The 21,614-nt window shown below is 43.5% G+C and overlaps 2 protein-coding genes across 14 annotated transcripts in view; one reads left to right on the top strand and one right to left on the bottom strand.

Annotated features, from left to right (window-relative positions):
- Positions 1–533, bottom strand: part of fars2 (phenylalanyl-tRNA synthetase 2, mitochondrial) — a 480,761-nt gene extending 480,228 nt beyond the window's left edge. For 4 of the 12 annotated variants that reach the window (XM_068054473.1, XM_068054472.1, XM_068054464.1 and 1 more), the window contains exon 1: positions 405–444. The gene's annotated coding sequence lies outside the window, so the exon portion shown is untranslated. Of the gene's footprint in view, positions 1–404 lie in introns of all 12 variants that reach the window. The other 8 variants (XM_068054470.1, XM_068054458.1, XM_068054478.1 and 5 more) reach the window with 7 other exon arrangements.
- Positions 534–637: 104 nt separating this feature from the next.
- lyrm4 (LYR motif containing 4) overlaps positions 638–21,614 on the top strand; it is a 218,872-nt gene continuing 197,895 nt past the window's right edge. Inside the window, exon 1 of one of the 2 annotated variants that reach the window (XM_068054483.1) lies at positions 638–784. In XM_068054483.1, coding sequence (XP_067910584.1) covers positions 699–784 — 86 coding nt within the window. In that variant the 5' untranslated portion in view covers positions 638–698. The remainder of the gene's footprint in view (positions 785–21,614) is intronic. The other variant, XM_068054482.1, reaches the window with a different exon arrangement.

A 21,614-nucleotide genomic window follows, 5' to 3' on the forward strand; every position in this document is an offset into this window, starting at 1 on the left:
CCACCCTTTCACATAGTGTGTTCCAGACCTTAACAACCCCCTGTGAAAATATTTTCATATCCCCTCATTTCCCCGCCAGTTCCGTTACTATTTCATAATTCCAGCACCCACACTAATTTCCATGTTTCTTTTGTGCAGAAATGAAAGATAGGCCACTCAAAAGCTTTTATCATGAAGTAAGAGCAATGCCCAATAACGAGTTTTACAATGGATTGCAACCGTCAAAACACCAGACCAAGCATGGCTCCTCTACGCATGTCTCTTTTGCGATGCAGCCCAGAATTTGAACAGAACGGCAAAACTCCCTGTTAGAATGATTCCCTCTAACCCACCATGAGCATAGTTATCCCTGTCTGCTAACATCCATAATAGCAGCTGCTGCAACTTCCAAATAGCTCACTCACCTCTGCGCAAAAAACTAGCCGCGTCCCTTCCTTGACCCCCGAAACTGTCAATAGTACGACGCTGACTTGCCAGTATCTTTTTTTTAAAAACACAAAATGAAAGATGTCCGCGAATGTGATGAGCAGCGCGACGGATCGGGCTTCAGGTTGTGCAAGATGCAACCAGAACAATTTTTTTTAAAAATCCCTAACGGTCAAGGGTTCCATGGAACGGCCGTTGTCCGCGCAACGTTCCATTTCAGGCACGTGCGCCCGGCCGCCGGGGTCCTGCACGGGAAAGACCGGAGGAGGAAGATGGCGGTGCCCACAAGATGTCAGGTGTTGTCCTTATACAGGGTGATGTTGAAAGAAAGCAAGAAGTTTCCCAGTTACAACTATAGGTAAAAACATTTTAAAGTTATGATTACAAGGACATAAACTTTTCATCAAGTTGAAATAACCCAGTGTACTACGCAAACCCTCCCACTGCGCAACAGCAGCTTGCATTTTATTTAGCCTACTTTAACACAGGAATACTTACTGAGGCGTTTTACAAAAGCGTGATCGAGCAAATACAGAAAGGACCCCTAGCCAAAGAAGGAGATGTTTGGAGCGGCGACCAAAAGCTTGTTCAGAGAGCTGGGTTTTAAGAAAGGTTTAAAAGGGGTAGAGCCTAGTCAAGTGGGGTAGGTGATATTTAAGATGCCAGAATCAGCGGGAGAGATTCAGGGTGGTTGCAGGGCTGGATAAGGTTACAAAAATAAGGAGGGGTAAGGCCATGAAGACATTTCAACCCGAGAATGAGAATTTTAAATAAAAACAAGAAATGCTGGAACCACTCAGCAGGTCTGGCAGCATCTGTGGAGAGCGAAGCAGAGTTAACGTTTCAGGTCAATGAACTGGCAAATATTAGAAATGTAAAAGGTTATAAGCAAGTAAAGCAATGGTTGATTGGACCTTGGTGCAGAATAGGATACTGGCAGCAGAGTTTGGATGAGTTCATTTTTATAGAGCATGGAGAGTGGAAGGCGAGGCAAGAGAGCATTGGAGTAGTTGAGTCAATTAATCATGCCACCTTTCATTTCACGGATGAGAGTTTCAGCAACATGTGGACTGCGGTAGGTGATATAGAGATGGAAGGAGGCGATCTTAGCAGAGGATATGGCATTGGTAGTTCAGCTGGGGGTCGAATAGGACATCATGGCTTCTGAATCTAGTTTGATATGGTGGCTGGGAGGGAGATAGGTTCGGTGATGAGCATGGAGCTTTAGCTAGGGGCTGAAAATGTTGGTTGCAAAGAGGTCAGGGAGATTTAGGGTAAATGCCTCGCAGTCACAAAATATAGACTTTGGTTTGGGCCATTTTAATAGTGCGATGGACAGAAACCTGATTGGAAAGATGCAGCATAGCAATGTGGTCAAGATGAGCATGGATTTGGTAGGCGATAATATGTTCCAGGACTTTGGAAAGGGAGATCAGAAATGGGGTGGTAATTTGTAACAAAGTGACTCCTGACAATACAGCGGCCCGTCGACGTCATCAGAGCGCTCCACGCTGTGCACGTGTGCAGCCTACGTCTTACCAGGACTAATTGATGCATGTGTGGGAAAACGTCATCACGTACTTTGACTTTGAGGCTGGAACTTGATCCCGGTCACACTCTTCCCCCACTCAGCTACACTCTTCTGCCCCACTGGCTGCTCTCCCCTCTCGGCCACTCGCTCTGGACCGCGATGCTGTCTCTTCCCCCCCCCTCCTCCTCACCGGCCGCTTCCCCACCCCACCCCCAGCTGCTCGCTCCAGAGCTCGCCACTGCTCCACCCCCACTCCCCTCAGCTGATTGTTCCCCAACTTCTCACTTCCCTGGTCGGGTCGGACGCAGTTACAGCCAAGACGTCAAGGCGAGAAACACCCTGCACTAGTCTGCAGTGAGTGATTCCATCCAAGGTAGAGCACAACCTCTTCAATAAAGTTGATTATATTCTGGTGGTCGGGTCAGGCACGGGAAAAAATGAAAGGACTCGGGACCGGGTCAAATGTGGTTCTGTCGGGCTCGGGTCGGGTTTCATTTGCAGACCTGAGCAGGCCTTTAGTCCTGGGCCCAACGGTCTTCAGCTGCTTCATTAATGACCTCCTCTCCAACATAAGGTCAGAAGTGGGGATCTTCAGTGATGACTGCACAGTGTTCAGTACCAGTTGCAACTCCTCAGATGCCAAGGCAGTCTGTGCCTGCATGCAGGAAGACCTGGATAACGTTCAGGCTTGGGCTGATAAGTGGCAAGTGACATTCACACCATAGAAGTGTCAGGCAATGACCATCTCCGACAAGAGAGAATCTAACCATCTTTCCTTGATACTCATTGGTATTACCGTTGCTGAAACCCCCACCATCAACATCCTGGAGGTTACTATTGACCAGAAACTGAACTGGACCATAGAAATACCATGGCTACAAGAGCAGGTCAGAGGGTGGCAATTCAGTGGCAAGTAACTCACCTCCTGACTCCCCAAAGCCTGTCCACCATCTACAAGGCACAAGTCAGGAGTGTGATGGAATATTCTCCACTTGCCAGGATCTGTGCAGCTCCAACAACACTCAAGAACCTTGACATCATTTAAGATAATGCAGCCCGCTTGATTAACACCCCATCCGCCACTTTAAACATTTGCTCCCTCCACCGCCAGTGCACAGTGACAGCAGTGTGTACCATCTCCAAGATGTACTGCAGCAACTCACCAAGGTTCCTTCAACAGCACTTTTCAAACCAACGACCACTTCCACCTAGAAAGACGAGGGCAGAAAATGCGTGGGAACACACCACCTGCAAGTTCCCCTCCAAGTCATTCATCATCCTGACAGAACTGTATCACCATTCCTTCATGGAATTGCTGGGTCAAAATGCTGGAACTCCCTCCCTAAAAGCATTGTGGGTGTACCTGCACCATATGGACTGCAGTGGTTCAAGAAGGCGGCTCACCACCACCTTCTCGAGGGCAATTAGGGATGGGCAATAAATGCTGGCCTAGTCAGCGACACCCACATCCTGTGAAACAGAAAAAACAACACTCTGGGTGTACCTATATCACATGGACTGCAGCAGTTCAAGAAGGCAGCTCATCACCTTCCCAAGGCAGTTAGGGATGAACGATAAATGCTGGCCTTGCCAGCAATGCTCATTTCGCAAGAATGAATTTTAAAAAAAACTTGGGGTAATGTTTCTTTTTGGGGCGGATGCAGAAGGAAGTAGGATTGGAAGGGACTAGGGGAATGTGGATGATGAGGGCTACAAGGAAGTGGCCTGTTTTATCAAGACCATGAGAGTGGAGAAGTCATGTGTGATGACAAGGTCAGTGGTTGGCCTTGAATACAGGTAAGGCAGTTTATATAGAGGAACGGGTTTAGGGAGGATAGGAGGGTAATGAAGAGAGGCCAAGTTGATTTCAGATGTAGATTGAAATCAACAAGGATGAGAAGTTGCTCAGTGCAAAGCTGAAGGATAGAAGAAGAGAGGGGATCTCTGTTTATTTCGGTCAGATTCCAGGAGATAGGTGCCCGTGAGCTCGTTCTCAGCATTTACACCTCTATATCTGGCACTCATTCCAATGCAAGATATTGGACCCATGAAAAATGGACGGGGGACTCCAGAACCAGGGGTCACAGTCTAAGGATAAGGGGTAAGCCATTTAGGATTGAGATGAGGAGAGATTTCTTCACCCAGACTGTGGTGAACCTGTGGAATTCTCTACCACGGAAAGCAGTTGAGGCCAAATCATTAAATATATTCAGGAAAGAGTTAGATATAGTTCTTAGGACTGATGGGATCAAGGGCTACGGGGAGAAAGCGGGAACAGGTTACTGGGTTTGGATGATCAGCTATGATCGTATTGAATGGCGTAGCAGGCTCAAAGGGTCGAATGGCTACTCCTGCTCTATTTTTCTATGTTTTCTGTGATACTTCCACCAGTATAAGGGTGCTGGATTTAGTAGTGTAAACTCAGGAAGCTGGCTCAAGGACAGTTGTTTTGTATTGTGTTCATGCCAAAACATGAATTTTCCTACCTGGTGTCGACATTTGGAATTTGACATTTGTTTGTGTTGCTGCAGGTTCCAAAAGCACAATAGAAAATGTGGCTTTTCATGAAGGGCCCTAAGTTTCCCATGCATGTTGAATAATGCCCACCATTTTACTTGCAGCCATTTAATATCCAGATATCTCGCCTATATAGGTGAGAAGACAAATAAGGCAACAACAACTTGCTTTTAACTAGGGGTCAGAGTCTCAGAATAAGGTGTCACACATTTAAGACTGAAATGAGAAATTTCTTTACTCAAATAGTTGTGAATCTTTGGAATTCTCTATCCCAAAGGGCTGTGCAGGCTCAGTTGTTGAGTATGTTCAAGACAGTGATCAATAGATTTTCGGATGTTAAGTGAATCAAGGGAAATGGGAATAGTGCAGAAAGGTGGAGTTGAGGTAGACGATCTTATTGAATGGTGGAACAGGTTCTAAAAGCAGAACGGCCTGATCCTATTTCTTATGTTTTTATGTTCTTAACATAGAAATATGCCCCAAGGATCTTCACAGGAGCATTATCAAAAAAGCCACATAAGGAATTATTAGGTTAGGTGACCAAAAGCTTAGTCAAAGGGTAGGTTTTAAGAAGTATCTTAAAGAGAGAGGGGAAGAGAGATGGAAAGATTTAGGGAGGGCATTCAAGTGCTTGGGGCCTAGGCAGCGGAAGGCACGGCCATCAGCAGTGGAGCAATGAAAATTGAGGATACACGAGGCCAGCTTTGGCGGAGCGCAGAGATCTAGGACATTTGCAGGGCTGGAGGAGGTTACAGAGATAGGACGGGGAGAGGGAATGGAGGGATTTGAATATAATGATGAGATTTTTAATATTGAGGCTTTGCCAGACAGGAAACCAAGTGGATCAGCAAGCATAGAGGTGAGGGTGAATGTGACTGTGCAAGTTAGGATAAGGACAGCAGAGGTTTGGATGAGCTCAGGTTTGTGGAAGGGGGAAGGTAGGAGGCTGGCCAGGAGAGTGTTGAAATAGTCAAATTTAGAGGTATCAAAGGCATGGATGAGAATTCCAGCGGCAGATGAATTGAAGCAAGGTCAGAAGCTGGCAATGTTCCAGAAGTGGAAGTAGACGGTCTTGGAGGTGGAACAGCTAAGTGGTCAGAAGCTCATCTTAGGGTAAAATAAGACACCAAGTTTGCGAATAATCTCATCCAGCCTCAGACAGTTGCCAGGGAGAGGGATGGAGTCAGTGGCTAGGGAATGGAGTTTGTGATATGGTCCAAAGACAATGACTTTGGTGTTTCCAGTTTCGGAGGAAATTCCTGCTCATTGGACAAGCAGTGTGACAATTCAGAGATAATGGACTGATTGAGAGAGATGATGGAGAGATAGAGCTGGGTGTTGTCAGTGTACATGTGGAACAACAAAGATGATGTCGCTGAGGGACAGCATGGTAGATGAGAATTAAAAGGGGTCCAAGGATCGATCCTTGGGAGAATCCAGAGGTACAGATGCAGGAGTGGAAAGACAAACCATTCCAGGTAATTCTCTGGCTATGACTGGACAGAGAATAGAACCAGGCGAGGGCAATCCTACCCAGCTTGACGAATGAGGAAAGGTGTTGAAGGAGAATGCTGTGCTCAACTATGTCATAACTGTGTCAGAGCTATGTCTGGTTTAATGAGCAGAAAACAAATATTTGGGTTCAAAAGCCCAGGTTTGTGAACTACCATTTCCAACAAGGATATTGGAGAAGTCACATCTAGAAGTAATGAAGACAATGAAATTGAGATGGCCAGTGTGCAGAGATGGAAAGACTGGTGATCCCCAGGTGTTGGAATAATCCAGTCATTGAGGAAATGACATGTTTTAGAGGCCCAGATTTTGCTGACAGTATAACTGCATCTTAACAACACACACCATTAATGCATAAATCAGCCAGCAACGTGTAGCGAGGAAGCAATATCCTGTGAATTGCCACAAGTTGCTAGCTGATGTACATTACTCCTCCATTAGCTTAGTGAAAGCAGCATGTAGTTTCTGCATTTGCCCATTAATTGGCCATTAAACTTGCCAAAGAAAGTTAAGTCTAGTATTTACTAAATACTCTTTTACTGACATAATTGTTAATGACACCAGTCAACCCCTTTTGCCCAAAAAGTGAACAATTGTAAGTGTGGAGTCTCATTCCTTAAGATTGTGAATTGTTTTAGGAAATTTTAAAAATGCCAAAAAAAGTTTCCTTTTTGTCTTTTTTCTTCCCTCAATCCAAATTTTCTTTCTCTGTCTTTATTTCTCTTTCTTTACCTATTTTGACTTTGAATTCATCCACTCTAATTCATTAGTTTTCTCAGTGCTTCCTCTGTTTTTGATCCTTAAAATCATTGATTAAGGAGATAATGGCTGGAATTTTGTGCTAGTTGGACTGGAGCCGTCCACCGACCAAATAGTCTCTATGCCCCTATTAAAGCCCAGGATACTGTATGCTTTATTAACCACTCTCAATCTGTCCTGCCGCCCTCAATGACTTATGCATATATACACCCAGGTCCCATCATCAGCTCTGATTTCCAGCAACTTTGTATGCAAAAATGTTAAAACCTAAATGTGCATGAACAAATCTGAATCGTGGGGCACACCATGAGATGCCCCACTCCAGCTAAACCTCGGCGAGTATCTTTAATGTTAAAAAAAATTCTCAAGTGGGGGAAAATCAATTATGGAAGATCTAGGAGAGGTGCCTAAAAATACTGTGTACGAAAGTTTTAGAGGTAAAGAATGAAGTAGTAAGCTAGAAGGATTTAGGGAGGTAATGCCAGAGTATAGTCAAAATAGTTGGAGGACTTAGGAGCAGGAGTAGGCCCTTTGAGCCTGCTCTGCCATTCGATAAGATCATGACTGATCTGGTTGTGATATCAACTCCACTTTCCTGTCTGCCCCCCATAGCACTTGACTCCCTTGCCTATCAAAAATCTATCTAACTCAGCCTTGAATAAATTCAACAACCCAGCCTCCACTGCTTTCTGGGCAAGAGAATTCCACGGACTAATGACCCTTTGAGGAAATAAATTCTCTGATCTCGATCTTAAAAGAGAGACCTCATATTCTTAATCTGTGTCCCCTAGTTCTAGTCTCCCCCACAAGAGGAAAAGTCCTCCTGGTATCCACTCTATCAAGTCCCCTCAGGATCTTATATGTTTCGGGAAGATCACCTCTCATTCTTCTAAACTCCAATGGGTTTAGGCCCAACCTGTTCAACCTTTCTACATAAGATAAGCTCTTCATCCCTGGAATTAGTGGAGTGAACCTTCTAACGTGATTATATCCTTTTTCAAATAAGGAGAACAAAACCATACACAGTACTCCAGGTGTGGTCTCACCAAGGCCCTGTACAGCTGCAGTAAAACTTGCCTACTTTTATACTCGATTTTCCCCTGCAATTAACGGCAACATTCCATTTTCCTTCCTATTCACTTGCTGTACCTGCATACTAACCTTATGTGATTCATGTACCAGGACACCCAGATCCCTCTGTACCACCAAGTTCTGCAATCTCTCTCCATTTAAATAGTATACAGCTTTTCTATTCTTCCTGTCAAAGTGGACAAGTTCACATTTTCCCACATTATACTCCATCTGCCAAATTTTTGCCAACTCACTTAACCTATCTATATCCCTTTTATCTCTTTTTACCTCCTCTTGACAACTTACTTTTTCCTTCCTGTCTTGGTGTCATCGGTAAATTTAGCTACCATACATTTGGTCCATTCATCCAAGTCATTGATATAAATTGTAAATAGTTGAGGCCCCAGCACTGATCCCTGTGCCACTCAACTAGTTACAACTTGCTGAAAAAGACCCATTTATTCCGCCTCTCTGCTTCCTGTTAGCTAACCAGTCCTTTATCCGTGCTAATATGTTACCTCCTACACCATGTGATCCTATCTTGTGTAGTCACCTTTGATGTGGCACCTTTCCAAAATAGGACTATGAAAGAGATTCTGCAGAGGGAGTATGAGCAGCTATGGAATAAGTTTAAAAAGCAGAACCTCAAAGGTAATAATCTCTGAATTATTGCCTGAGCCATGTACAAATTGGCATAAGACAAATACGATTAGGGAGTTAAAGGCGTGGCCCAAAGATTGGTGTAGGAGAAATGGGTTTAGATTCATGGGGCACTGGCATCCGTACCGGGGAAAGTGGGAGCTGTACCTTGGAACAGTCTTCATCTGAAAACGTGCTGGAACCAGTGTTCTGGCGAGTCCTATAACTAGGTTGGTAGAGAGGGCTTTAAACTAAATAGTGAGGGATAGGGATCATGTGAGAGGAGATGTGCTAAATCAGATGGAAACAACAAGGTAATAGAGCAGGGTAACGATTTGGATAATGATAACCAGAGAGTGGTAAGAAGGGACAGAGCGTAAGAGTGCAGAAATGTTAAAAGTAGAGTTAAAGGCTCTGTATCTGAATGCGCGCAGCATTCGTAACAAAATGGATGAATTGTTAGCACAGATAGAAATAAATGTGTATGACCTGATAGCCATTACAGAGACAGGGTTGCAAGGTGACCAAGGCTGGGACTTGAATATTGATGGGTATTTGACATTTCGAAAAGATAGGAGCTAGGGAAAGATGATGGGGTAGCTTTGTTAAATAAGGATGTCATTAGTACAGTAGTGAGAGATGACCAAAGCTTGGAAGAGCAAGATGTAGAATCCGTTTGGGTAGAGCTAAGAAATAGGAAAGGTAAGAGGTCACTTGTGGGAGTAGTTTATAGGACACCTAACAGTTGCTACTCAGTAGGACAGAGTATACAGGAAGAAATAAATGGGGTGTGTAAAAAAAGGTACCTCAATAGTCATGGGCGACTTTAACCTACATGTAGATTGGGTGAATCAGATTGGCAAAGGCAACTTGGAAAATGAATTCGTAGAGTGTATTCAGGATAATGTCTTAGAGCAGTATGTTCCAGAGCCAACCAGGGAACAGGCTATTCTAGTCCTGGTAATGTGCAGTGACACAGGATTAATCAATAACCTCGTGGTAAAGAAGCCTCTAGGTGGCAGCGATCATAACATGATAGAATTTCATACTCAGTTTGAAGGGGAGAAATGTGGGTCTAAGACTAGTGTTTGAAACTGAAATAAAGGTAATTACAAGGGTATGAAGGCAGAGTGAACTGGTGAAACTCGATTAAAAGGTAGGACAGTAGAGATGCAGTGGCAGACTTTTAAGGAGATATTTAATAACTCTCAGCAAAGATTTATCCCAGTGAGAAAGAAAGATTCTTTGATGAGTATGCATGATTCGTGGCTAAATAGGGAAGTTAAGGAGAGTATCAAATTGAAAGAAACACTGTACAAATCTGCAACAATTAGTGGTAGGTGAGAAAATTGGACAGATTTTAAGAACCAGCAAAGAATGACAGAAAAAAAATAAAGAGAGAGAAAGTAGAGTATGAGAGAAAACTAGCTGGTAATAGAAAAACAGATAGGAAAAGAGTAACTAAAGCTGGTGTTGGTCTTCCAGTGAGTGAATCTGGGAAATTGTTGGAAAACAAGGAAATGGTGGAGGCGTTGAACAGCTATTTTGTGTCTGTTTTTACTGTAGAGAATGTTGCAGTGGTTGGGTGAGGCAAGGTTTTAAAAGAACATCTAGATGAGGGCAAGGGTTTGCTACTAAAAGTGTGAGTGGACAGGGGGTGGAGATTATAAGTGATGGATGTAGTGCAGGACAAGATGTGAGTGCTTTATTCAAAAAGGGAGGGAGACAGAAAGTGGGAAACTTTAGGCCAGTTAGCTTAACATCTGTCTTTGGGAAAATATTAGAAGCTACTATTAAAGATGTTATCGCAGGGCACTTAGAAAAATTAAAGGTAACCAGGCAGAGTCAACATGGTTTTGTGAAAGGGAAATCATGTTTAACCAATTTATTGGAGTTCTTTGAAGAAGTAACATGTGCTGTGGATGAAGAGGAAACTGGTGGATGTACTGTACTTAGATTTCCAGAAGGCATTTGATAAGGTGTCACATCAAAGATTATTGCAGAAAGTAAAAACTGATGGTGTAGGGGGTAACATATTGGCATGGATAGAAGATTGGCTAACTAACAGGAAACAGAGAGTAGGCATAAATGGGTCATTTTCTGGTTGGCAAGATGTAACAAGTGGTGTGCCACAGGGATCAGTGCTGGTGCCTCAACTTTTACAATTTATATAAATGACTTGGATGAAGGTATGGTTGCTAAATTTGCTGATGACACAAAAATAGGTGGGAAAGTAAGTTATGAAGAGGACATAAGGAGGCTACCAAGGGAAAAAGATAGGTTAAGTGAGTGGGCAAAGATCTGTCAAATGGGGTATAATGTGGGAAAATGTGAAATTGTCCATTTTGGCAGGAAGAATAAAAAAGAAGCATATTATCTAAATGGTGAGAGATTGCAGAGATCTGAGAGGCAGAGGGATCTGGTTGTTCTAGTGCATGAATCGCAAAGGTTAGTATGCAGGTTCAGCATGTAATTAGAAATGCTAATAGAATGTTATCATTTATTGTGAGGGGAATTGAATACAAAAGTAGGGAGGTTATGCTTCAGTTATACAGGGCATTGGTGAGACCACATCTGGAGTACTGTGTACAATATTGGTCTCCTTATTTAAAGAAGAATGTAAATGTGTTGGAAGCAGTTCAGAGAAGGTTTACTAGACTAATAGCTGGGATAGAAGGGTTGTCTTATGAGGAAAGGTTGGACAGGCTAGGCTCGTATCCACTGGAGTTTAGAAGAGTAAAAGATGACTTGATTGAAACATATAAGATCTTGAGGGACTTGGAAGGGCGGATGTGGATGTTTCGCCTTGTGGGTGAATCTAGAACGAGGGGTCACTATTTAAAATTAAGGGGTCGCCCATTTAAAACAGAGATGAGGAGAAAGTTTTTCTCAGAGGGTCGTGAGTCTTTGGAACTCTCTTCCTCAAAAGGCGGTGGAAGCAGAGTCTTTGAATATTTTTAAGGCAGATAGATTCTTGATCAGCAAGGGGGGATGAAAGGTTATTGGGGGTAGACAGGAATATGGAGTCGGTTACAATCAGATCAGCCATGATATTATTGAATGACGGAGCAGGATTGAGGGGCCGAGTGGCATACTCCAGCTCCTAATTTGTATGTTCGTACTGTTTTGACTATATGTAATCTATTGGCTTTGTCAATTGCTGCTCTATGCATCAGTTGGGCATGCTGAGCCTCAAGTCTATGAAGATCCCGAAGTCTCTTTCACCTCCATCCTTGACTATTCCACCATAGCTATTTCAACACAGTTCATAATTGAGACGTCAGATGTAGCAAGGCTTTCTGTGAGTGTCCAAAGGCTTTGCCCTGGTTGTGGTTGGAGATGATGATGTGAAGTGTGACCTTGATTAACAGAAGAGCAGTGATGTTGTAGGAGAGGGAGCAAGTGGAAGTCACTCTCGACACACACTGAAGAGTCTGGTTGGCCGAATATGACTAATGTTGTTCCCCAGTGATCTGTACAGAGGCCTTAGCTTTCCATATATATTAATGACTTGGATGAAGGAATATAGAGTTGTATATCCAAGATTGCAGATGACTAAGTTAGTAAGCACAATAAGTTGTGTAGTTGGGAGCAAGAGGTTACCAAGGGATTTAGACTACGTGGGCTTAACTGTGGAGTTAAATGTGGGGGAACCTGAGATTATCCACTTTGGACCTGAGAAAGACAAATGGAAATATTTTCCGACTGACGAGGGACTAGGATCTGTGGAAGAGAAAGGTGTTTAGGTGTCCATGTACATAAATCTCTTAAATCTAGTGTACAAGTACAAAAAGTAATCAGAAAGGATAATGGAATGTTGGCCTGCTTGACACCTATGCAGCCTTTGATGTGGTTGATCACACCATCATCCTCCAGCATCTCTCCTCCATTATCCAGCTGATTGGGATGACTCTCCGTTGGTTCCTACACTTTCTGAATATGATTCATTCCAAAGTGTATCACATGCCTTAATTTGTGATGATGAGTGAAACTTCTCTGAAATGTAGCCACAATGTCAGTGGAGGTGACCTGAATTTTTGGATGTTCCTCACAATACTATTCTAGTCTATGTGCTGCAGTGTATTTTGTCCTTTTTGTTAATTCAATTTTTATCTCACAGGAAATCTATTATACTTGTTGTAGTGCAATCACTGTTCTGCATCATTGCAGTGCTCTGTACGTCCATGCATCTACCATCTTGAAGTGCAAGAAGGAGACTCATTTCCCCTTGGCTTTATGTTGATTCTGAAATACAGCATTCATAAGGCTGCTTTTAAACTTGTATATATTTAATTATAGAAGTTGATCTCTGTTGCAGAGGCACAACTATAATTTATAAACACGACTTGATGTTTAGCTGTTTTACTGCAATTGCAGTAGGTCTTGTGAGCAAGATTGTGTTCAATAATGTCTTGACACTACTGCTGCTTGCCCTTCCCCTTCCCTCTCTTCCCCCATCCCATGCTGGGGAATAAAATGCTGCTTTGCTTCGAATGGTGTCATGGGATATTTTACATCTTGAGAAGGCAAAAGGGGAGTCGGTTTAACACCTAATCCAACATATAGTACCTCCAACAGCACTGTACTCCCTCACTACTATCTAAAGTGTCAGCAGGAATTATGTGCTTAAGTGGTGAACTTGAATCCATAATCTTCTGACTGAGGTGTTATCCTTTTCCACAACTCCACTTTGCCTCAAAAACCTTGAAGGACTTTCCATGGTAATTAGCGAGTAGAAAAAAGCAATGAATGATAACTTTATAACAGCTGTACAAACGATTTGCAGATTTCCTGCTGTTCTCGTGCTGTGAAACCTACCCTATAATATGAGTGCAGTAGATTCCATAGCACAAAGCCTTAGGTTGTGCACCTAATATTCTAAGTATATTTGGCTTCCATTTAATCTCTAACTTCCCAATAACATCCTATAGGCATTTCACTTGGCCTGAATACAATTTTTGTGCTAGAGATATGGGATATCTCATCAAGGTCAAATTCGCTTAACCCATAATTAACAGCCATCGAGGCCAAGACAATTCCAGATTCGATTTACAGTCTGTGTGGATGTGGATAGTCATCGGCAGCTGACAATGGGGGGGATGGGTGTTACAACTGGCCTAGGGAGGGGAAAATCAGCCAGGTTTTCTACTCATTGTTATTGAGCGACTTCTGGTGGCGCGTTTGTGGACATCGGGTGAGAAAACGCATTCTGGTACAATTTAGACTTGTTTACAAATTAAGGACACTTGGCTGAGGTATTGAGGAAGTGGAACGTCATAAATTATGAATGATATGAGCCTCCATTTATTTAGTTAGATATTGGTGAACTATTTTACCTTAATAGAATAGTACATTGGGTATTACATAATATTACTTTCCTATTCTTACAAAACATGTCACATTACTACAAGACACCATGACAGATTTATTAAAATATCCATCTAGAATAATGTCCCTACCAAAGAATTGAAGCTGCCGTAATCAAAATCACGTGACATCTACGGTGACTGTGGTGCACTATCCTTGTCCTCTGCGGCCCTCATCAGCTACACCATCCTTCTCCAATGCCTTTGTTTTCCAGCTCAGTGGGGCTGGCCTTGTTGGTTCACCCAGTATTTGATCGTAGTGAGAGCATCTCGAGCAATACCTTTTCTTCCTACTCCATTGTTAGCTATTTTTGTCCCCCTCTTATTGATCACGCTGTCTTTTTACACACATCTTTTTGATACATAATGACATGGACATGGGGATAGGAGTTATAATTTCAAGGTTTGCAGATGCTTGGAAATGTAGTAAACAGTGAGGAGGATAATACCAGAGTTCAAGAGGACAAAGACAGTGAAATGGGAAGACACATGACAAATAACATTTAGTGCAGAGCAGTATGAAATGTAGCATTTTGGAAAGAATGGTGAAAGGCAGTATAAACTAAATGGTACAATTTTAATGGGATTACAGGAACAGAGACACCTGGGAGTCTTTAAAGGTAGCAGGATAAGATGGAAAAGCTGTTGAAAAAGGCATTGGGATCACTGGCTTTATAAATAGTGGCATAGAGTGCAAAGGCAAGGAAGTTATGCTAAACCTATAGAAATCACTAGTTAGACCTCCACTATTGTCAAATTCTGGGCACTTTTCAAGACCTTCGAGAGGGTACAGAGAAGATTTATTAGAATGGTATGAGGGATGGGGGGTTTCGGTTATCTGGAAAGCGTAGAGAAACTGGAACTGTTCTCCTTAGAGCAGAGAGATTAAGGGGAGATTTAAGAGGTGTTCAAGATTATTTTTTTTTATTTATTTAGAGATACAGCACTGAAACAGGCCCTTCGGCCCACTGAGTCTGTGCCGACCATCAACCACCCATTTATACTAATCCTACACTAATTCCATATTCCTACCACATCCCCACCTGTCCCTATATTTCCCCACCACCTACCTATACTAGGGGCAATTTATAATGGCCAATTTACCTATCAACCTGCAAGTCTTTGGCATGTGGGAGGAAACCGGAGCACCCGGAGGAAACCCACGCAGACACAGGGAGAACTTGCAAACTCCACACAGGCAGTACCCAGGGGTTATGAGAAAGCAAACTGTTTCCACTGGCAGGGTGGGGGGACACAGATTTAAGACAATTGGCCAAAATGCTAGGGGGAAATAATTTTTTTTAACTCAATGATTTGTTATGATCTGGAATGCATTGCCTGAAAGGGTGGTGGAAGCAGATTCAGTAATAACTTAGCAAAGAAAATCATGTCTCTCCTTAAAAAGGAAAAAATTGGCTATAGTGAAAGTGCAGAGGAGTGGGAGTAATTGATAGCTCTCAGAGAACAGGCATGATTGGCCGATTGCATCCTTCTGTGCTCCGATTCTATGCTGCCCCTGAGCAATATCATCCAACGCCATTGAGTCAGGTTCTACGTGTATGCTGATGAATGGAGCATTAGCTCTCCATCACCTTATCGGACCCCTGCACTGCCTGTTATCAGACTGCTTGCCCATCATCCAGTCCTGGATGTCTCAGAACTGTTACAGCACAAAAGGAGGCCATTCGGCCTGTCATGTCTGCGCAGACTCTCCAAAAGAGCAATTTACCTAGTGCTGCTCCCCGGCCTTCTCCCCGTAACCCTGCACATTCATCCTTTTCAGATAACATTCCAGTTCCCTCTTGAATGCCTCAAATTGCATCTGCCTCCACCACGCTCTCAGTTAGTGCATTCCAGATCCTAACCATTCACTGCATGAAAAAGTTTTTCCTCATGTCACTATTGCTTCTTTTGCCAATTACCTTAAATCTGCGCCATCTTGATCTTGATCCCTCCACCAATGGAAACAGTTTCTCCCAATCTACTCTGTCCAGACCCCTCATGATTTTGAATGCCTCTATCAAATCTCCTCTCAACCTTCTCTTTTCCAAAGAAAACAGTCCCAACTACTCCAATCTATCCACATTACTGAAGTTCCTCATCCCTGGAACCATTCTTATGAACCTTTTCTGCACTCTCTCTCCAAGATCTTCACGTCTTTCCTAAAGTGTGGCACCCAGAACTGGACACAATACTCCAGTTGAGGCCAAACCAGTGTTCTACACAAATTTCACATAACTTCCTTGCTTTTGTATTCTGTGCCCCTATTTATGAAGCCTAGAATGCTGTATGCTCTATTAACTGCGCTCTCAGCCTGTCATAGGAACAGAGGAGCAGGAGTAGGCCATTCAGTCTGTCGAGCTTGCTCCGCCATTCAATTAGATCATAGCTATTCATCTACCTCAACGCCACTTTCCCATACTACCCCCATGTCCCTTGATGTCATTAGTATCCACATATCCATCGATATCTGTCTTGAACATGCTCAATGAATAAGCTTCCACAGACCACAGGTAGAGAATTCCAAAAGTCCTGCAACCTTCAATGATTTATGCACATATATTGCCAGATCCCTCTGCTCCTGCACCACCTTTAGAATTGCATCCTTTATGTTGTCTCTCTGCGTTCTTCCTATCAAAATGAATCACTTCACACTTCTCCGCATTAAATTTCATCTTTCACTTGTCCACCCATTCCACCAACCTGACTGTCGTTTTGAAGTTCTACACTATCCTGTTCAGTTCACAATGTTTCCAAGTTTTGTATCATCTGCAAGTTTTGAAATTTTGCCCTAGACGCTAAGGTCTAGATCATTAATATATATCAGGAAGAGCATGGGTCCGAATACGAAGCCTTGAGGAACTTAAGGGCGGCACAGTGGTTAGCACCGCAGCCTCACAGCTCCAGCGACCCGGGTTCAATTCTGGGTACTGCCTGTGTGGAGTTTACAAGTTCTCCCTGTGTCTGCGTGGGTTTCCTCCGGGTGCTCCAGTTTCGTCCACATGCCAAAGACTTGCAGGTTGATAGGTAAATTGGCCATTAGCAATTGCCCCTAGTATAGGTAGGTGGTAGGGAAATATAGGGACAGGTGGGGATGTGGTAGGAATATGGAATTAGTATAGATGGGTGGTTGATGGTCGGCACAGACTCGGTGGGCCGAAGGGCCTGTTTCAGTGCTGTATCTCTAAAACTAAAAAAAAACTCCCCTACAAAGTTTCCTCCCATTTGAAAAACATCCATTAATCACTACTCTCTGTTTTCTCACTTAGTCAATTTTGTATCCATGTTGCTGCTGTCCCTTTTATTCCATCAGCTATAACTTTGCTCACATGTCTATTGTGTGGCACTTTTTGGAAGTCCATGTACACCACATCAACAGCATTGCCCTGATCAATCTTATCTGTTGCCTCATCAAAAAAACTCCAGCAAGTTAGTTAAACAGTATTTGCCCTTCGCAAATCGGTGCTGGCTTTCTCTAATTAACCTACATTTGCCCAAGTGACTATATTATCCCAAATTATCATTTGTCGAAGCTTCCCCACCACCAAGGTTAAACTGACTGCACTGTAGTTGCTGGGCTTATCTTTACATCCATTTTTGAACAAGGGTGTAACATTTGCAATTCTCTAGTTGTCTGGCACCACCCCTGAATCTAAGGAAGACTGGAAAATTATGGCCAGTGCCTTCGCAATTTCCACTGTCACTTCCCTCAGCATCCTTGGATGCATCTCATCCAGTCCTTGTGCTTGTCAACATTAAGTACAGACAGCCTATCCAATACCTCCTCCTTATCAATTTTAAACCTTTCAAGTGTCTGAATTACTTACTGTTTCGCCATGACCTGCGCAGCATCTTCTTCCTTGGTAAAGACCGATGCAAAGTATTCACTTAATATCTCGCCATGCCCCCTGCCTCCATGTGTAAATCAGCCCCACTTGTCCTTTTACCAGCCTTTTACTATTAATATGCCCATAGAAGACTTTTGGATTCCCTTTTATATTAGCTGTCAGTCCCTTTTCATACTCTTTCTTTGCTTCTCTTATTTGCTTTTTCACTTCCCCTGAGAATTTGTATTCAGCCTGGTTCTTGGTTGTATTATCCACCTGATATCTGTTTTAGCATACTTTTTCTTCTTTATCTTAATTTCTATCTCTTTCGTCATCCAGGGAGCTCTGCATTTGTTTGCCCTACCTTTCCCCTTCGTGAGAATATACCTTGACTGCCCAAACGATCTCTTCTTTAAAGGCAGCCCATTGTTAAGTTATGATTTTGCCTGTCTACCTTTGATTCCAATATATCTGGGTCAGATCCATTCTTAGCCCATTACGAACATACAAATTAGGAGCAGGAGTAGGCCATTCGGCCGCTCTAACCTGCTCCACCATTCAATAAGATCATGGCTGACCTGTTTGCGTCTCGAATTCCACACTCCCATCAACCCCAGATAACCTTTGATTCCCTTGCCTAACAAGAATCTATCTACCTTCGCCTTAAAAGTGTTCAATGACCCCACCTTCACCACCTTCTGAGGCAGAGTGTTCCAAAGTCTCACAACCCTCTGAGAGAAAAACTTTCTCCTCACCTCTGTCCTAAAAGGACGACCCCTAATTTTAAAACCGTGCTGGACTCACCCACAAGAGGAAACATCCTCTCCACATCCACCTTGTCAAGACTGTCAAGATCTTATAAACTTCAGTCAAGTCTCCCCTCACTCTTCTAAAGTCCAGTGAGAACAAGCCCAGTCTGTCCAACCTTTACTCATAAGACAACCCGCTCATTCCAGGTATCAATCTAGTAAACCTCCTCTGAACCGCCTCCAATGCATTTACATCCATCTTTAAATAAGGAGACCAAAACTGCACACAGTATTCGAGATGTGGTCTCACCAAGGCCCTGAAGCAGAGCATCCTTACTTTTATTTTCAATTCCTTGTAATAAAGAATAGCATTCTATTAGCCTTCTTTATTACTTGCTGTACCTGCATACTAACCTTTTCTGACTCATGCACTCGAACTCCTGGATCCCTCTGCACCTCGGAATTCTGCAGTCATTCTCCGTTTTAGTAATACTCTGCTTTTTTATTCTTCGTGCCAAAGTGACCTACTTCACAATTTCCCATATTATACTCCATCTGCCAGATTTTTGCCCACTCACTCAACCTATCTATATCGGTCTGCAACCTCCTTATGTTCTCTTCACAACATACTTTCCTACCTATCTTTGTGTCATCTACAAATTTAGCTACCGTGCCATCGCTCCCGTCATCTAAGCCATTGATATAAATTGTAAAAAGTTGAGGCCCCAGCACAGACCCCTGCGGGACTCCACTCGTCACATCCTTCTGGAAATCCAAGTACAGCACGTCAAGGGGCTCCCCTTTATCCATTGAAGTTGGCTTTCCCCCAGTTCATTATGCTTAATCTGGATTGTTCCTTGTCTTTTTTCATAGCTAACCTAAATCTATGGTACAATAATCACTGTTCCCTACATGTTCCCCTACTGACACTTGATCCATTTGGCCCACCTCATTCCCAAGAACCAGGTATAGATGTGCCTCCTTTCTCAGTGGACTAGAAACTGCTGCAGAAAATTCTCCTGAAGACACTCGACGAACTCTTGCCCCTCTCTGCCGTTTACACTACTATTTCCAGTCTGTATTAGGATAATTGAAGTCCCCTATTATCACCACTCTATAATTCTTGCACCTCTCTGTAATTTTGTTGCAAATTTGTTCCTCTGCATCTTTCCCGCTAGTTGGTGGCCTATGTACTACACCGAGCAATGTAAATTGCACATTTTTTGGTCCTCCACTCCAGCCAAATAGATTCTGTCCTTGACTCCTCTGGGACATCCTCTCTCTCCAGCACTGCAATGTTCTTAATCAAAATAGTCACCCTTCCCCCTTTTTGTTCCTTTCCTATCCTTCCTGAACACCTTGTGTCCAGGAATATTTAGTACCCAGTCCTGCCTGTCTTTGAGCCAGGTCTCCGTTATTGCCACAACATCATACTTCCACGTGACTATCTGTGCCTAGAGCTCACCAGCCTTATTTATCACACTCTGCGCATTCTCACACATGCACAGTAACTCTAATTTAGACTTTATTACTTATCCTCCTACTCCGACCCCCCCTAAGACTTCACTATTTCCTACTCTAGTGCAATCTGTCTCTCACCATTCTCTGTCCACCTTGGTGTTTCCTCTCTTGTATGATCTCCTGGTTCCCACACCCCTGACAAGTTAGTTTAAACCTTCACCGATAGCACTAGCAAATCGTCCCACAAGGAAATTTGTCCCAGCTCTGTTCAGGTGCATCCTGTGCGGCCTGTACAGGTCCCATCTCCTCCAGAACTGGTCCCAGTGTCTCTGGAATCTAAAGCCCACCCTCCTGCATCATCTTTCTAGCCACACGTTCATCTGCTCTGTCCTCCTATTTCTATACTCACTTGTGCATGGTACCAGCAGTAATCCGAAGTTTACTACTTTTGAAGTCCTGCTTGCTAATTTCTTACCTAGCCCCCCTAAACTCTGCCTACAGAACCACATCCCTCTTCCTACCTATGTCGTTGGTACCAATGTTGATCACGACTGCTAGCTGTTGACCCTCCTTCCTCAAGGTGCCTTGCAGCCGTTCAGTGACATCCTTGACTCTGGAGGCAACATACCATCTTGATTCATGTCTGAGGCTGCAGGAATGCCTGTCTATTCCCCTAACTATTGAATCTCCTATCACTATTGCTCTTCCGGTCGTCTTTGTGCCCCACTGTGGAGTTGAGTCAGCTGTGGGACTATGGCCCTTGCTCTGACTGTACTCCCCAGATGAACCATCACTTTGCTTAGTATTCAGAACTGAGTACCAGTTGGAGAGTGAGATGCACTAAGGGGTCTCCTGCACTATCTGCCTGTTCCTTCTTGGTTGCCTAGCGGTCACCCATTCCCTCTCCCTGCATACACTTAAGCTGCGGGGTGACCACATCTAAAAATGCCCTATCCACAAAACTGATGACCCTCAATGATGCCAGCTGATGCTCAAGTTCTGAAACCCAGTGCTCGAGCTGCTGCAACTGATGACACTTCCTGCACATATGGTTATCCAGGACACTTCCCGTGTCCTGGAGTTCCCACATAGCACAAGATGTGCATTCCAGCGATCGGAGCCGTTCTTCTATCTATTAGGTAATAAACCTTGCTGCTACTAATAAACTTGCTGTCACTAATGAATACCCGAGTTTCGAGAGAGAAAAAAGTTTTTAAAAAAATAAAAAAATGCATCAACCAATCACTTATCAGCTACCCACTGACATGATTTTCTTTAGAACGCTGTTGGTCAGCTCAGAACCCACACACTATCTGCCTCCCTGGCTCTTCTCTCTCACAGGACTGCTTTTTTTTTAACTCCGCCGCTTTGATTCTGCTCCCCCACAGGCCTGCCCTTTTAAACTCCACTCCTTTTCTTCCAGTTATACACTGGGAGGCCCAAAGCCATTGTCTGTGGCTCCCACCACAAACTATATATACTTGTCACTGATAGTATGCCCCTTCCCGCAGCAGTCTACAGTTAAAGCAGAATATTTGCACCCTCAGTGTCTTATTTAACTCAGAGCTGAGCTTACAACTTCATCACAGTGACTGCCACCTCCTTAACATCTCTGCCCAGGCACAGCCTGTCTGCTGGTGAAACCGTCATCCATGCCTTCAGCACCTCCAGACTTGATTATTCTAATACTCTTCTGGCTGACCTCCTACCCTCCATTCTCCGTAACCTTCAGCCTATCCAAAACTCTGCTGACCGT

This window comes from Heterodontus francisci, chromosome 2 (assembly GCF_036365525.1).
Source record: "Heterodontus francisci isolate sHetFra1 chromosome 2, sHetFra1.hap1, whole genome shotgun sequence".
Classification (NCBI taxonomy): Eukaryota; Metazoa; Chordata; class Chondrichthyes; order Heterodontiformes; family Heterodontidae; genus Heterodontus; species Heterodontus francisci.